The sequence below is a fragment of the Notolepis coatsorum genome, assembly GCF_963971535.1.
Source record: "Notolepis coatsorum genome assembly, contig: SUPER_10_unloc_2, whole genome shotgun sequence".
Taxonomy (NCBI): Eukaryota; Metazoa; Chordata; class Actinopteri; order Aulopiformes; family Paralepididae; genus Notolepis; species Notolepis coatsorum.
In genome coordinates this window covers 1,144,573-1,162,016 of record NW_028174871.1, presented here as the reverse complement: position 1 = coordinate 1,162,016, position 17,444 = coordinate 1,144,573, and the positions used below count along the sequence as shown (strand labels likewise).

Genomic DNA, 17,444 nt, shown 5'->3' with positions numbered 1-17,444 from the left:
ATTGTAGAGCCTTTCTCCAAGCGAGCACTGTGTGTGTGTGTGTGTGTGTCTGGACCCCCCTGACCCCGTCTCTCCTGGTCCCTGTGTTGTGTGTCTGGACCCTCCTGACCCCCTCTCTCCTGGTCCCTGACCCCCTCTCTCCTGGTGCCTGACCTCCTGACCCCCTCTCTCCTGGTCCCTGACCCCCCTGACCCCGGTCTCTCCTGGTCCCTGTGCTTGCAGAGGGTCAGCTGGACCATGCGGTGCTGCTGCAGGTCATCAAGGAGCAGCAGGAGCAGCAGAAGCGGCTCCTGGACCAGCAGGAGAAGCTGCTGGCGGTGATCCAGGAGCAACACAAGGAGATCCACCAGAAGCTGCCCGGCGGTGGGTACCTGGCTGGCTGGCTGCACACCACACCACACCACACACACGTAGGGCTGTGCCCGGCGGTGGGTACCTGGCTGGCTGGCTGCACACCACACCACACCACACACACGTAGGGCTGGGCGGTGGGTACCTGGCTGGCTGCACACACCACACCACACACACGTAGGGCTGGGCCATATAGTGTGAAAGGAATCGGTATCACCATGATGATGATGATGATAAGGACTGTTTCCTCTCCTTTCGAGATATATATATATTAGTGCTGTCAGGCGATTAAAAAAAAATCAAATTAATTACAGGATTTGTAATTAATTAATCTAATTAATCGCATTTTAATCGCATAACCATTTTAGGCCTGATATTCTATATTCTATAATAATATTTCAAATGGCATGTGTCCGGATGGCAGAATTCAGTACTGTATCTACAAAACCTTCTGTTTAATCATCTTCCATTTATTCATTTGCTTAGATTTTTCAGGTCTGGTCAATTTGAGCATTTAGTCTTATTCACAGTCAAAGATAAGAAATTTTTTTATTGATATTCTCATTTGGTTCATTACAATTGACTCAAGCCTGGTAACAGACACAGTATTTCTGACACTGGGAATACATTCCCTGAGATCCATAGATGTCCCTAGAATCAGATACCAAGAACATGCAAATGGACCATATTAAAAAAAAGTCTGTAAATGTGTATTCTACGTTCTTATGGAATGAATGAAAAAAAAATATTAAAAAGAAAAAGAAAAATGTTTTAATTAATTTTGAGTTAATTTTCATAACGTGATAATTTGCTGTGTAATTCATTAATCTAATTAACGCGATAAACTGACAGCCCTAATATATATATAAAGTATGTGAAATCATGCGTTGTGTAAGCCTTTCGTTTGACGTTAATGTCATTGAACTGCGTTGTAATGTAAAGTGACCTACAACCAAAACTGCAATTCATTATATTATACAGATGCTGGTATTGGATTGCAGAATGTTGGTATACCGTATATAGATGCTGGTATTGGATCGCAGGGTATTGATATGACCAAATCCAATCCAATTCATAGTATTCTTGTTGTAATTGCCAACCAATATGGCACCATACCGTTTAATGATCATCACCTGCTAGTTGCTTTACAATCATCTGTTGTTTACCGAGTGTCTGCAACGGAAATACTAGATTCATTTAAAATCTCTTTAAAGTTACATTTAACCTCAACATTAAGTAGATTAGTTTCACTCAACATAATATCACATCAAATTGAATTATTTTCTCTGAATACGTTTGTTTTGTAGTCGTTTCTTTGTTGCCGCCATCTTTATTGTTAGAACTAGTCTCGTTATATAGGCCGTCTCTGACTTGCATACAGTGTTTCCCACAGGATGTTGTGAGACTGTGGTGGGTGAACCTCGGACCCTCTATTTTAAAGTCAAACGCATCAATCTGGTGCACTTTGAGAGCAAAATAAAGAGGCTAGATCTATGATGAACTTTGTGCTCAAAACACAAAATCAACTAGACTACCCAATCCTCTCCTCGAAGCACCCCGGCCGTTCCATGTATTTGTTAAATTCCACCGCCAGCACACCTGATTCAACTTAACTAGCCCTTTTATTAGTTGAATCAGGTGTGCTGGTGGTGGAATTTAACCAATACATGGAACGGCTGGGGTGCTTTGAGGAGAGGATTGGGAAGCACTGGACTAGAGCAGACATTTGAGCCATCAAAGAAATGAAAATAAAATAATATACTGGATTACTATTACGACTACTACCACTGCCAATACTACTGATACATCCCTATCGAAAAACTTTATATTTAAAATATATATACAAAATAATAATAATAATAATAATAATATTTTTTTAATTATGTTTTTTTCAATTTTCGGTTAAAACTGTGGCGGGACAAAATATGTGTCGGGCCGCCACAGTCTCTAGGTAATTAATGGGAAACACTGACACAGCTCACAGATTCTGTAACCGTTGACTGATTTCTTTAGAGGGAGCCCCTGAAGCCGAGGCAGAGAAGGCCCCCCAGGAGCACCTGGAGGCCATGGAGGGCGGAGCGGTGAAGAAGCCCAACGACGCGGCCCAAGGGGGGGGCCAAGACCCCAACCTGGCCGGAGCCCCGCAGGCCGCCGTGGCGGCGGAGCCTCAGGGCGTGCCCCAGAATCTGGCCCCGGCCGAGGGGAAGAAGAGCACCGAGGAACGGGCCCCCGAGGTGGAGAACCCAGCGGCTTACAAGGAAGACGTCCCGGCTCTACCCAAGCCAGCGGTGGTGGTGGTGGAAGCCCATAAGGACAGGGAGCTGGGGGCTAGGGGCGTCCCTCTGGGTCAGAAGGGGAAGAGAGACCAGGTAGTCCTGCCCGAGGAGGAGGAGAGAGGCCTGGAGAAGGAGAAGACGGAGAGGGAGAGAGCCGGCAAAGACAGGATAGAGAAGGAGGTGCTGGCGATGGTGGAGAAGGAGCGGCTGGAGAGGATCGAGAAGGAGAAGATCGTGAAGGAGGTGGAGGCCCGTGTGGAGAAGGAGCGCCTGGACAGGGAGAAGCGGGAGCAGCTGGCCCGAGACCAGGAGCTGGAGAGGGCGGCGCGGCTGGAGAAGGAGAGAGCGGCCAGGGAGAGAGCGGAGCGAGAGAGGCTAGCGGAGGAGAGGGCGGCCAAGGAGCTGGCGGAGAGAGAGGAGAGGGAGAGGCTGAAGAAGGAGAGAGCGGAGGAGGAGAAAGTGGACAACGAAGTGGCGGAGCGAGTGAGGAAAGAGGCGGAGCTTGAGGAGACGAGGAAGAGGCTGGCCCAACTGGAGCTGGCCAATAAGGTGGCAGATGATGATGAGGCGGTCGGGGCGGCTGAAGGCGATGCTCTGAAGAAAGGTGGGCGGGACCTCAAAGAGAAACCCGTCCCTCGAGCTCTGGACGACGACGACGGCGCCGCCGCCCCCGTAGAGAAGTCCCGGACCCAGGAGGACACGGACCTGAAGAGGAGGCGCCGGGCGCTCGAGGAGGCCGGGGGGGCGCCCAGAGGGGGGATGATGCCTGAGCAGCCGGAGTCCCTGCTGGAGCTGCTGGGGGGCGACTCCGCCGACCTGCACGCGGCCCTGGAGGGACGGCTGCTGCTCGGGGGAGCGATGGTTCACACGCGACAGCTCCAGGCCACGGAGGGCGAGGAGAAGGTGTAAACGTGGTGCTCTTTTTTCCATATTCGTCGTGCACGCACACATATACATAAGGGGTGGACTTGGCAAATCATACGCAAGCCCTAAACACACACACACACACACACGCACACCAACCATACCTGTAGAATTGCTGTGGACCAGAATCCCGCTGCCTTACCGTGTGTCGCCTGCCTTCAAAGCCTGTTACTGACTCAGTGTGACTGACCTCCAGAGACCTTGTGACAACAGGTGAGCTCCCCCTCCTCCTGCCACTTTATTCAGGTTTGACTAAAGCAGGTTGTGGTGCGGCTAGTGGCTACTACAGGGACCATATTAAACAGGGTGTCCTCGCTTTTTTTTTTTGCTACTAAACCACCAAACGCTAGTTTTACAAAGAGCGCTTGATCGGTGGTTCAAGAGTGTTGTGATGATGGGAGCTCGGCAAATATATATTGTAAAGAGTATAATAATATTGTAACATTTTAGATTTCGCTTTGATATTGTATATTACTCCTCTACTACACACATAATCCAAAGTATCTATTGAAGAGCTATATGTAAATATTAACTTATTTGATTTTCTTGGATGGTGAATGTTTTGTGTGGGTCAGTGCTGAAATGTGTGTAAGTCTATGCAAGGACCATACTAGGTTTCTGAGTGCGCAAATATCCAACGGCTGTATTTGAGTCACTTTAATTCCCTTGTATTTCCCTAGTGTTGTTGTCTTCGACTCTGTAAGAGGTTACAGTCTTTGTGTTGTTTAAGTTCTCTGTGCTGGTTCCGTTAGGATCATCCCCTGTAGTTTTGTGTTCGCCCTTCCCTTTGCTGTGTGTAAGATGTAAATACTGTTATTTGCTCTAAAACGGTTGAATGGTCAACGATTGCGGTTTATTCTTTTCTTTTCTTTCCCAATTTACATTTCTCCAAGTACAGGATATCATTTGGGTTTTCAGGCAAGTTTGAGAAATATTCTGTCCAAGCTGTATTATTTTTGTTTTAGCAATGGAACTAAGTGAGGAGAGAGCTGGAACTAATTCCACTGTGGAAACTTACCAGATGTCGTGTAGTAGTGTAGCCTTATCTTTTTGTAATCTCTGGTAATATGAAACGGCTTGGATCGAAGAGTTCTGGATCTGTTAACCTTTTATCTATTCATCTTTATTCTGTTTCATGTGTATTATCTATTATTCAACTTTGTTGATTTCTGTCAGTGCCTTACAGTACATATTCACATTACATATGTGGCAGCAGTGATGTTTTATGAAATAGAAATGTTTTTTTGTGATCACTGTCTTTTGTCTTTGACTCCATTGTGCCTCTTGACTTATCTGTGAAATATAAAAATCAAACAGATTTGTAAAAATGTGTTAGGGTAAAATTGTGGAAGCAAATACACTGTTTTGTGATTGTGTCTGTTGGCAGTTTTCTAATACCCGTCCTCAAATTGACCTACCTCAAATCCCGCCCCTTTTTTCTTGATCCTCCAATCACACTTTCCTCGGACAAGCAGCGGCCGTGATAGGAGGATCAAGAAAAGAGGGCGGGGTTTGAGGTAGGTCAATTCCTCTGAGTCAGCACTCGACAGATGTATTCTCGCTTTGTACCAGATGTTATTTTTCTGAAGATTTTTTTCTAAACGCTGTATTTTTGAACATGTGTAAAATAAAACTTATGACCAAAAAAATAAAGTGGTGATGTAGATGTCGGTTCACTAAATGATAGCGAGAGTATACAAAATAAGCCATTTTATTCACATTTCTACAGTACATAACTGACGTCCGCTGTCTGAACCATTATTATGAAAGAAGAATACTAGGCTACCTTGTAGAATAGGTGGTGCCACTTGTAAAAGGACCCATTTGAAGTAGAGTGACTTAAACTGGCATGAGTTTACACACCAAGGGGCTACTACTGCACGGTTCCTTCAACCTCATTCCACTCCTAGGCACAGCCACAAAACGGAACAGTCTCTCTTCACCAATCGTGTCGGTTGATGTTGCCGTGTCAACAATATACTCGACACAACATACACAGAGCATCACGTTCAGTCAGAGAGCACTAGGCGGTCATCGTGCTATGTGGTTGAGAGTTGGAGCATCTGTTTCGGTCATCAGTTGCGGTCTTTCCATAGGTCTGCCGTTGTCACACCGCGCTATAATGTCCAGAGTATATATACATATATATATATATATATATAAGGAAGAGGAACTCCTCCCCCTAGTGTGAAGTCGTGGAATGGTTTTGTGGATTCCATTCACAGAATAGACACTATTTTGCTCCCTTCTTGGCCTGTAAAAGGAAAAAGAGGATTAAAAAAAAAAAACACTGTATAATCGCACAAGATTAAGGGTCAATGTATTGGCAGTATTGTATACTGGACTTGATGCTCACTGCAGTTGTAAAGCAGGTCTTCAGTGCTTCAAACTCCTTCGCACACATGTCCCTTTTCAGCTCTTGTCGACCTGTGGTAGTAGCTTTCACACACTTCCCATAAACTGCTGCCTGAGACACACAGGATATAATATATATATATATATATATATATATATATATATATATATATAACTTTATTTATATATATATATATATATATAACTTTATTTATATAGCACCTTTCATACATGGATTGCAGCTCAAATTGCTTCACAGCAAATTGCATAAAATGAATGAACATATAGGCATAAAATGTTCATACAGTTGACGGAATAAAAGCAATGCATAAAGTGCAGACATAATAATGGGTATAAAAGATGATACAAAAAATTGTGCAATGTAGCAAGTGCAGACATAAGAATAGGCATAAAATAAGTACAATAAGTACAGTGTTGCTCGAAAGCATGTGAACCCCCCTCCGGAACAGCCAGCCAGTCTGAATGAATGAATGGATGAAAACTTTATTAACAGATTGCAGAATGGGTACAATACAGTACGGCTCAATACACACAATTGTTAAGGGGATGCAGACCAGAGAAAGACTTTCGTCTTGTTTACATCAGGGTCCCCCATTTTCAATTCATAGTGCGTAGTCCCCCAAAATATAGATATTGGGCAGAGACCGAGGCATCATAAGACTTAACATTTCATTCAGATAATAGTCTTGTGAGATTGATTGGGGGCAGGTACAGTAGGCAGCAGCACGTCTCCCACCTAGAAGACACAAACTGCAATATGTGTACCAACTAGATGTCATGTTTTTTTTTTTTTAACTAAACATTGAAACCCCAGTCCCCTCTCTCTCTCACCTCTCCTCCACATTGGGCGAACAGCTCGGGGAAACGTCTCATCCGTTCACGGCTGCGGGTCCAGACATTCATCCCTGATGACATGATGCTGCTGCTGCTCGTCCTTGAGTTGTTGTTGTTGTTGTGAGGAGGAGCAGCAAGCTGTTGTCAACAGATGGAGGAGGAGACACACACTGTCACAGTTACCGTTTGGGTTGTTTGACAGACAGCTGGCAAAGACAGTAGAGTCAAGAAGAACATACTATTTATTTCCAGATGTTTAGTGGTTTAGATACAACACATAAGGAAGCACTTTAAATAAATTAGAATAGAATATTTATTGTGATTGATTGACAACTTTATTAACAGATTGCAGAATGGGTACAATACAGTACGGCTCAATACACACAATTGTTAAGGGGATGCAGACCAGAGAAAGACTTTCGTCTTGTTTACATCAGGGTCCCCCATTTTCAATTCATCATAACATATATGACATATACATGACATACAGATAGACAGTACTGCTACATCTATACATTTATGACATACCAGATTTGCAAATACAGCAAACCTTGTCATTGTTGGTACAACGAAATTGGGTTTAGAGCATCACCACTGGCATACAAACATACTGAATATAGCATGTGCAAAATAATAATATAATATCAATGTCCCAAATGTCCTCAATAATAATAATATAACATCATCAATGTCCCAAACATCCGGGCAACAATGTTTATCAACCACTGTGACATTGGTACACCACGAGTCATTATTAATATAGATGCACAGACCTCCTATCTTCTTACTGTACCTGAGTCCGACGTTCTATCGGCTCGTCAAACCTTGGAGAAAACGAGTGTGTTTATAAAACCATAGAACTGTATACAAAATCTGTCACCCTGCGCGGCGCCATATTGTTGACCCCCCCGTCATCAAGGAAACGATGGGGATGATGACGTCTCGGGACGTGATTCGCTCAGCTTCTTTGCGTCCATCACAGAGCGAGCTCCAGTTGATGATTCGCTAGGGGCTCGGTTTACGCTTAATGCGAAAGACCAATCGAAACGCGGGGTTCCTCCTAGCTGTCATCACAAGCCCCGCCCTCCCCGTCCCAACCCGGAAGCGAGGAAGATGAGCAGCAGCCTGCAGTCAGGATTCTTGCAAAATCATGGCAACATTTATGGAACGACTTGCCTTTCTTCAGAAAGTAAGTACCGTTTTAGCTAATATTATTGCTGTGTAATATCGTTTAAGGTTAGAACGGAGACGTCATGTACGTAAGATAGTGATTTATTTGGCTCTGTTTTGGTTGTGCCAGGCCCAGACACTAGTTTGCTGCCCTAGCTGTAGCTGGAATGCTAACTAGGATCCGCATAATAAACACATCCAGATATTTATTAATATCATTGCATGCCATGATGTACTGTACCCTCGAGCTTGTTGTCAGTTTGCTTTGACAATAGTGATCAACAGATAGACTGTTCTCCGCCATGTGAATGAGCCGGGCAGTATATTCTCTGTTAAGATCTCTGGGTAACAGTACTGTATATTTGCATGATCATATATGTCACAAATGTAACAGTACTATATACCTGTATCTGTATGTCATGTATGTCATAATTGTCATTATTTCATGTATGTTGTGTATGTGATGAATTGAAAATGGGGGACCCTGATGTAAACAATACAAACGTCTTTGGTCTGCATCCCCTTAACAATTGTGTGTATTGAGCTGTACTGTATTGTACCCCATTCTGCAATCTGTTAATAAAGTTTTCAATCAATCAATCAATCATAGCCTTTGGTGGCTTCGCTGATGTAAACTGGAACCTGGACCACAGATTTTGGTGTCTCTGGCCATCCATTCTTTGATTGATTGATTGATTGATTGATTGATTGATTGATTGAAAACTTTATTAACAGATTGCAGAATGGGTACAATACAGTACGGCTCAATACACACAATTGTTAAGGGGATGCAGACCAGAGAAAGACTTTCGTCTTGTTTTTTACATCAGGGTCCCCCATTTTCAATTCATCATAAATTTGAATGTGATTTTGTGAAATTTGATATGAACTCAAGGTGCCAACTCTGATGAAGGCCACAGCAGATGATGAGAACCCCTGCCCTGGCTACCTCTTCCAAGAGATTGGAAGTATCCTTTAAACAGCTGCTGTTGTCGTCATCGTGGTCATTATTGAGCTATTTATCCCCTTGCACTGAAAAAGCATATGACTCTGTTTTTAAATGGCTTTGGACGGCCCAAGTATTTGCAGTTGGCAAGTTCATCTAAATCGCTTGAGAAACCACTCAACCTCTACTGTCTTTAACGATGAGTGAACACAACCCTCCAACTTACCATTTTTAGATAATAAAGTGAAAACATTGTTCCTTATTAGGGGTGTAACGGTACACAAAAACCACGGTTCGGTACGTACCTCGGTTTTGAAGCCGCGGTTCGGTACGGGTTTTCTCATCTAAACTGTCAAACCGCATAAAACGATGACGAAAGGGTTGTCAAGGCTCTCGTCGCGCGTACTGCTTACATCACAGGCGTGCGCCAGTAGCCTAGAAGCGTAAACAAAGCATGTCTGATTCTATCCATGGCGATCACCTGAAGGCTACATTGGCAGTACTTTTAAATACACAAGAATCTGTCCCGCGGCGTGACTGGACCCACTGTCTGTGAGTGACTCTGCTTTGGTCCAATCACATTACCCACCCACAGTCTGCGAATAAGAGGCAGAGTAGGGCGGGTCTTCACAGCACGTCATGTGACATATGCGCCAATCGTGTGACAGCGGGGCTCAGTCGTCTGGAGTCGTTACAGCCTCGTCTGCACGGGGAATTCCATCCCAAAAACGATAGTCTAAACGCAAAATTAAAAGTGAAACCGTAAGACGACTTTTGCGGTTTCTGTTCAGACTCTCTCCGTCTAAACGTAGCCTGAAACGGTTCGGTACGGATACGTGTACCTTTACACCCCTATTCCTTATAAAACTTAAAACTGACTTGTGAGGTTCTTCATCTGAGATACTCAATTGTCAAACCAGCTTAAGTTCTTCTGATTACACTTCTGGTCATAGTCTTACAAAATAATAATAATAATAATAATAATAATAATAATAATAATAATAATAATAATAATAATAATAATAATAATAATAATAATAATAATAATAATAATAATAATAATAATAATAATAATATAATAATAATAATAATAATAATAATAATAATAATAATAATAATAAAATCTAAACATTAGTGAAGTCTATCCAAGAGAGTTTTCTAATGCAGACTTGACTTGATGCAATTGATTGATTGATTGATTGACAACTTTATTAACAGATTGCAGAATGGGTACAATACAGTACGGCTCAATAAACACAATTGTTAAGGGGATGCAGACCAGAGAAAGACTTTCGTCTTGTTTACATCAGGGTCCCCCATTTTCAACTCATAATGACATTAATGACATACGCAACATACAGATATATATCATGACATTTCTGACATACAAGATACATACATGACATATACAGGTATACAGGGACTAAACACGTTTCGCAATTATGCCACATCAATGTGGAACGCCCTACCTAAAGCTGTAAAGGAATGTGAATCACTACCCACTTTCAAAAACACTCTCAAAGAACACCTACGGGAGACTGCAATTCGAAACTGGCCCCTACAAATGTCCTAACCCAGTTGTACAGTAAATTACCATGTATGGCTTTGTCAGTATTCCAATGTACAGTGTACAGTGTCCCCTACCCAACCCCCCCCCCCCCCCACCCCACCTCCAATGTACAGCCCCCCCCCACCCACCCACCCAACCCCACCCCACCTACCCAACCTCCTCCAATGTACAGTTTCTACGTCAAATGTATATACACTCTTTTTCTGGACTCTTTTCGTATCACAAACAGTACTGTATTTGCAAATCTGGTATGTCATAAATGTATAGATGTAGCAGTACTGTATCTGTATGTCATGTATGTCATATATGTTATGATGAATTGAAAATGGGGGACCCTGATGTAAACAAGACGAAAGTCTTTCTCTGGTCTGCATCCCCTTAACAATTGTGTGTATTGAGCTGTACTGTACTGTACCCATTCTGCAATCTGTTAATAAACTTTTCAATCAATCAATACAGTACTGTTACATTTTTGACATACAAGATATGCAAATATACAGTACTGTTAACACTTTAACTGCCACACACAAGATATCTCGGGTTTATTAATATGTGGTTGAAAGCCACTCACGAGATTTCTCGGATTTTTTTTTTTTTTTTTTAAGCGATCTGAAATCATATTGCATCACGCGAGCCTACCCGAGTATACCCGAGCACCGCCGGCGATCATATGTGGAAAAAAGCGCCCCCTATCGTCTCCCAGATGACATAAGGGATTTTGGAATGGACTCAATGATGAAAATGGATGGGGAAAAAAATCCGGTACTCCACATTTTCCAGTCCACTGATCCAGCCGGGGTTATCACAGTTCATTCTGGAGCCTCTTGAGACCCGCGGAATCATGTACTGCACTGTACACACGGTGGATCTATACACTTATCGATTTTTTCGAATGGTGATCAGGAATTGGAATATACCAGTTGGATACCATCTGATGTCAGGTAAGGAATCTATGTTATCAGTGTTAGGATAATCAGACTAATTTTGATGAAGTTATAAGCTGTTTTGTGAAATGGGCTCTTTCGGTTTCACTGTAAAAGTCCAAGAGGAAATCAACGCGGCGATTATCCGTGCGCGGCCCGAATGTGCTTGCGTGCACGTATAATATTGATCATCTAGCGTTTATTTGAAAACGATTCATAAATAGGCCGACGAATATCAACGTTGTGGAATATTCCAGTAAAAGACTATTTTCATAGAATGGTCCAGAATGAACTGTTTTTTATCTCAAAACGGGTGCTTTTCTAAATGCTCTAAAACGGAAATGAAGCGATAAAAAACCAATCTGCCTTGACAGCACTGACTGGAAAATAGTCTTTGATAAGCGACGGGCAGATTAGACACATAGCCATAATTTAAAACATAGATTAGGCGATATTAACGTTAACATTGAAGTGGATGGTGGCATCAAGGGGGTAAAAAGGAAAACCCGGCGTGGCACTCAAAGTGTTATACAGAGATCCTAACAGAAAATATATACATATGAGGAGGAGGAAACAGTACATTAGGAGGGGGTGGGAGGGGGCGTTTGGACATTTACGAGGCCATACAGATATACAGATATATATCATGACATTTATGACAATACATGACATACAGGTATTACAGTACCTTTACATTTGTGACATACAATGGATGCTGACCTCTATCCAAGGGTTTTCTCATGCAGACTTGACTTGATGCAACATAGCCATGCAACCTGCACAGTCAAAATGTTTTAAGATGTGGATAAATAAGGTGGCTACAAAAGCTTTCAATTTCCATAAAGATGCTCTACTACTGCATCCATAAAACAGATGCATTGAAAATAAAATCTGTGAGTGCAAATGGAGTCTTCTAAATAGGTGGGTGAGTTCATCAGTTTTCATACTAAGCTATTTCACATGAAACTAGAAAGGTGTCTAGTTCCACACAGTTTGTCATCCTCTGTAGTTTGACACAACACGGCATGCAGATCACCTTTATTTATAGTAAAACACAAGGTACCTGTGCCGTAATGATAAGGCTACACATTCAATAAAGAAACCCAATCCCATTGGCAAAAGAAAGACTTAGTTAGCATGCTGCATGCCTATAAATATGTATCATTATGGAACTACAGACTATGAATGTACATGACCCCCAAACAGCATTGCCAACTTCAACAGACCCCAGTGCCCCATGAAGTCCGCTCCAGGTTTTGACAATGCCGACGCTACATTCCCTAGTATCCCTACCACATGGCCCCTAATGGCCACCACACCCCAACGTGTAGATCAGCGGTTCTCAAACTACGGGTCGTGACCCAAAGTGGGGTCGTGGGTAGGTGACAGTGGGGGTCTCGCATTGGCGAGAAAAAAATTTAAATCAATATATATATATATATTTTTTTATCCACTTTTTCTCCCATTTTCTATATTTTCTCCCATCCGAATTTCGTATCATCCAATTCAACCCTCCCCTGTCACGAACACTGTTTCTTGCCTCCCACAAGCCGGCTGCAATGTGGACTAAGTCATACATAGCACGAGTCCCCTCCGGTACTTGAGGTAACAGCAGTCGCATCTTTTCACCTGCGCAGCTCGATCTCTCAGTGGCGAGGAGTAACGCGTGGGAGGCTCACGCTGCCCCCGACACTTCCTGATTCTACTGCGCAGGCGCACCAACCGACCTGTAGGAGTCGCTGTCCACAACGCCCGATCCCCACCCATCAGTTTCCCACCCCCTAATACGGCCAATGTGTATTAGTACGGACGACCAGCTAAACTGAAAACAATGTGGAGCGCTGGGCTCGAACAGGCGAACCCAGCGTCTCTGCATTTGTGGCGAGCGCCTTGCCCACTACGCCACGTAGCCGCCCAAATCAATATATATTTTTTTATGTTCTGGCAACATATGTTTTGCTAAAATATGCCTCCTTTTATAAATGTGTATTGATAACATAGTGCTGTAATAAAACGGTTCTAATAAATATGCATGATCAAGTTCAACAACGTGTGCTCACTGCTTTTATTTTGATATCCCTTTAATTCCACGTTGAAATTATGCGATACATTAAGCGTGGGGTCGCCAAAGAGAAATCCTAAATAAAATGGGGCCGTGTGTATAAAAAAGTTTGAGAACCCCTGGTGTAGATAGATAGGCAGTGAGAGCCATCGTATCACCAGGGTTATCAAGTGGGCAGTGGGCACCTCCCCTCACTGGCGTCTCCTCCAGTTAGACCCACGCCACCTCGGGAAGGCTCGCCAGTGGGTTCCAGGCAGCGTCCCAGAACCCCCCCTCCATGCAGAACTTCCTTGTGTTATCCCATCCTTATGGACTAGTCCTGATAACAATAACACACATGACACAGAAACAACAGAGAAGGAAAGGAATACTCTTACCCCATGGGTGGGAATCGCCAGAGACCTCACGATACGATACTATCGCGATATACAAAATATATCGCTATACGCTGAAAATATTGCAATATTTTTTTTGCTTAAATTTAATTTATTACCTTTTTCCAACTGCAAAGTAAAACTTTGTCAACATGTTTTATCTACTAAAATAAAGTTCACTCTGTTCATCTCACTTCAATAATTTTTTATTCCAGAACATGGTATTTTCTCAAGCAGACAGATGTCAACTGTAATCTGTGTTGCATCTACCTGACAAACTGAACTGTTTGTATTACAGTCATATTCCATGTGTGTGTGTGTGTGTGGACTACTGTACTATTACAGGTATTGAAATGAACAATGCAACTTCCTTATATAATAATAAAAAAAATAAATTATGAATAATTAAATATCTATACTTGACGTCCCTGTATCGATACAGTATCGCCACGCAAAGTATCGCGATACTACTACGTATCGATTTTCCCCCCCCACCCCTACTCTTACCCTTTGTGTACTTTGGCTAACATCATTTCTCCTCAACCAAATCCACTGACGTCCTTTCAACTTTGATCACCACCAAGCTATTTCATGTGAAACTAGAGAACCAAGGGTGTCTGCTTTCAAACAGTAGGGCTGTTTGTCATCCTCGGTAGTTTGATGACAACACTGACTGCATGCAGGCAGCCAGGTCACCTGGCTTAAGTCATATATACTGTAAATACAGTGCTGTGGAGCTTAGTTGTGTCCTTAACCAGCATGACGCTGCAGAAACCTCCCACGAGTCTCCAGGTTGTGGTCAGTGTTTGTTGGAATATCTTCTGGAGAGGCTGCAGGTCGATTCCTGTCATGTCAAACTTAAGGTGAGACCAGTGTGTGAGCGTGTGAATTTCATGGAATAAACACATCGAGTCTGAACGGTCGTCATGTTATGGTCTGTTTTGATTGATTGAAAACTGTATTAACAGATTGCAGAATGGGTACAATACAGTACGGCTCAATACACACAATTGTTAAGTTGTTAAGGGGATGCAGACCAGAGAAAGACTTTCGTCTTGTTTACATCAGGGTCCCCCATTTTCAATTCATCATAACATATATGACACACATGACATACAGATAGACAGTACTGCTACATCTATACATTTATGACATACCAGATTTACAAATACAGTACTGTTTGTGATACAAAAAGAGAGTATATACATTTGACGTAGGAACTGTACATTGGAGGAGGTGGGGTGGGGGGTGGACTACATTGGAGGTGAGGTGGGGGGGGGACTGTACAACTGTACAAGCAAAACTGTACATTGGAATATCGACGAAACCTTACTTGGTCCCAAGAAGAGGGTGTCTCATGTATTATTGGGTTAGGACATTTACTGTACATTTACAGCGGCCAGTTTCGAATCGCAGTCTCCCGTTAGGTGCTGTAATAGTGAAGACTGTTTTGACTCAACCGTTATGTGCTTATCCCACAAAATGTAATTTGGTATGAGTCTACATGGTTTTCACTCCAAACAATCAAATATCATACTGATGTTATCTTTTTACGGTTAACTTTATTTGTATAGCACCTTTCATACAAAAATTGCAGCTCAGTGCTACACAGCACTTTAATGTCTTTCTCCTATTACCCTGCCCATACCTGTACATCCCCTCCCCCCTCTTCCATGCTGCTACAACAAGGAACATCTTATCTTAGCCATGGAAGTTGATGGGGACAGGATGTGAAGCCCAGATTACTTGGAACTTCCAGAGAAAATGAGTTTAGCTTAACTGTATAATATTTCAGTCCCTTTTAATAACGGCCTTAGACAGGGGCTTGTTAAGACGATAATTGGCATAACATAACTTTATTTGTATAGCACCGTTCATAAAGAAATTGCAGCTCAAAGTGCTTCACAGCACTAAAATTACAGGCATAAAATGAGCAATGCATGAAGTGCAGACAATATAAAAGAAACATGTAAAACAAGCATAACAAAGATAGCAGCAAAGTGGACAAGGTTTTTCACATTAGGTCGCATCTAACATCCCAATAGGCCTCCTTGTTTATGGGTTTGATTCGGTTTTAAAATAGACGGTAATAAAAAGATTCAAATAGAATAGATAGAGTAAAATAGTGCAATAAAAAAGAAGGCACTAGAAGATAGAACAGAAGAAAATGAAGGCACTATATATGTAATAGTCCCTAAGAGATGTTTAGTCTCTCTCTCTTAGAACTCTCTTGGTGTAAAGTTGTGGAATTCTCTCCATAGCAAGCTTAAGGGATGTAATAGTGTTTGTCAATTCAAAAAGAATTATAAAAAAAGAAAAAATTAGTCAGTATGAAAGTCAAATGTGATCTGAATAGTGAGATATTTTCCTTTTTTTTCTTTTATTTATTATTATTATTATTATTATTATTATTATTATTATTATTATTATTATTATTATTATTATTATTATTATTATTATTATTATTATTATTATTATTATTATTATTATTATTATTATTATTATTATTAAAATGTTTCTTGTTTAAACTGTGGATTGTTTGTTTCTTTGTATAATGGTATAAATGATTATTTGTGTAAATTAGGTTGTACGCCGACCATCAAGTAATACTTGTTTAGTTTAGGAATAAGGGGCAGGTAACTATAAGATGTATTCTTCTTCCTGCTCCTTTTGTCCATGGTATGGTATTTATGATTTTGTATGAAAAACTCTATGATTGTATTGTTTCCATGTGGCAAATAAAAACTCTGAAGCTGAATCTGAATCTTAGAGGCTTGTGTTGTTTCAGGTTCTGAAGATCTTTGTGCATCTCTGTGGCCACGGCTCCGGCCACTTCCTCACAGAACTCAGAAGGAACTCCACCTTCATACAGCAAGCATCAGGTTAGATCCATAACCCCCCCTACCTCTGTTGCTATGGACAAACTCTGAACTTTGATATTGAGGTCTTGTAATTGTGTATTTATGTATTTAACTACATGTAGTATGTATGTAATGTAAGTGATGTTCTATGTTGGAACTATGCTGTAACATGCTGCACTGAAATCAAATTCCACCAGCCTGGCTGGGTGGTCATTAAAGATAATTGAATTGAGATGCAGCAGGTCTTTCACACTGTTCACTGTTACGGCTGGTTTCAACTTACATCGACAACACACACCGCTTTCTCCAACTGACTACAGCTGATTTCTGGCCAGCTGTCTCTACAGCTGTACTCTGTTTATTTCTCTCACATTTGTATATTCAGTTAACAGTCTGTAGTGTGGTAGTGAAAGGGTTAACCGTCTGTAGTTTGGTAGTGAAAGGATTAACCGTCTGTAGTGTGGTAGTGAAAGGGTTAACCCTTTGTAGTGTGGTAGTGAAAGATTAACCTTCTGTAGTGTGGTAGTGAAAGGTTAACCTTCTGTAGTGTGGTATTGAAAGGGTTAACTATGTAGTGGTAGTGAAAGGGTTAACCTTCTCTAGTGAAAGGGTTAACCGTCTGTAGTGTGGTAGTGAAAGGGTTAACCTTCTGTGGTGTGGTAGAGAAAGTGTTAACCGTCTGTAGTGTGGTAGTGACAGGGTTAACCGTCTGTAGTGTGGTAGTGAAATGTTAACCCTTTGTAGTGGTAGTGAAAGGGTTAACCGGCTGTAGTATGG

The 17,444-nt window shown here is 42.0% G+C and overlaps 3 protein-coding genes across 3 annotated transcripts in view; 2 read left to right on the top strand and 1 right to left on the bottom strand.

The window, feature by feature from the left end:
- Positions 1–5,186, top strand: part of slc38a10 (solute carrier family 38 member 10) — a gene marked incomplete at its 5' end in the record, with an annotated part of 68,190 nt that extends 63,004 nt beyond the window's left edge. Inside the window, 2 exon segments of the mRNA XM_084338417.1 lie at positions 223–363; positions 2,365–5,186. Coding sequence (XP_084194543.1) covers positions 223–363; positions 2,365–3,536 — 1,313 coding nt within the window. The 3' untranslated portion in view covers positions 3,537–5,186.
- Positions 5,187–5,246: 60 nt separating this feature from the next.
- Positions 5,247–7,671, bottom strand: ndufaf8 (NADH:ubiquinone oxidoreductase complex assembly factor 8). The gene is made up of 4 exons (XM_084338412.1): positions 7,555–7,671; positions 6,759–6,899; positions 5,908–6,018; positions 5,247–5,805 (listed from the first exon to the last, which is right to left on the bottom strand). The coding sequence occupies exons 2-4, from the start codon at positions 6,840–6,842 to the stop codon at positions 5,785–5,787; spliced, it is 216 nt and encodes a 71-aa protein (XP_084194538.1). The 5' UTR covers positions 6,843–6,899; positions 7,555–7,671; the 3' UTR covers positions 5,247–5,784.
- Positions 7,672–7,856: 185 nt separating this feature from the next.
- tepsin (TEPSIN adaptor related protein complex 4 accessory protein) overlaps positions 7,857–17,444 on the top strand; it is a 32,347-nt gene continuing 22,759 nt past the window's right edge. The window contains 4 exon segments of the mRNA XM_084338413.1: positions 7,857–7,950; positions 8,827–8,899; positions 14,578–14,669; positions 16,595–16,688. Of these exon segments, the coding sequence (XP_084194539.1) occupies positions 7,912–7,950; positions 8,827–8,899; positions 14,578–14,669; positions 16,595–16,688 (298 nt within the window). The 5' untranslated portion in view covers positions 7,857–7,911.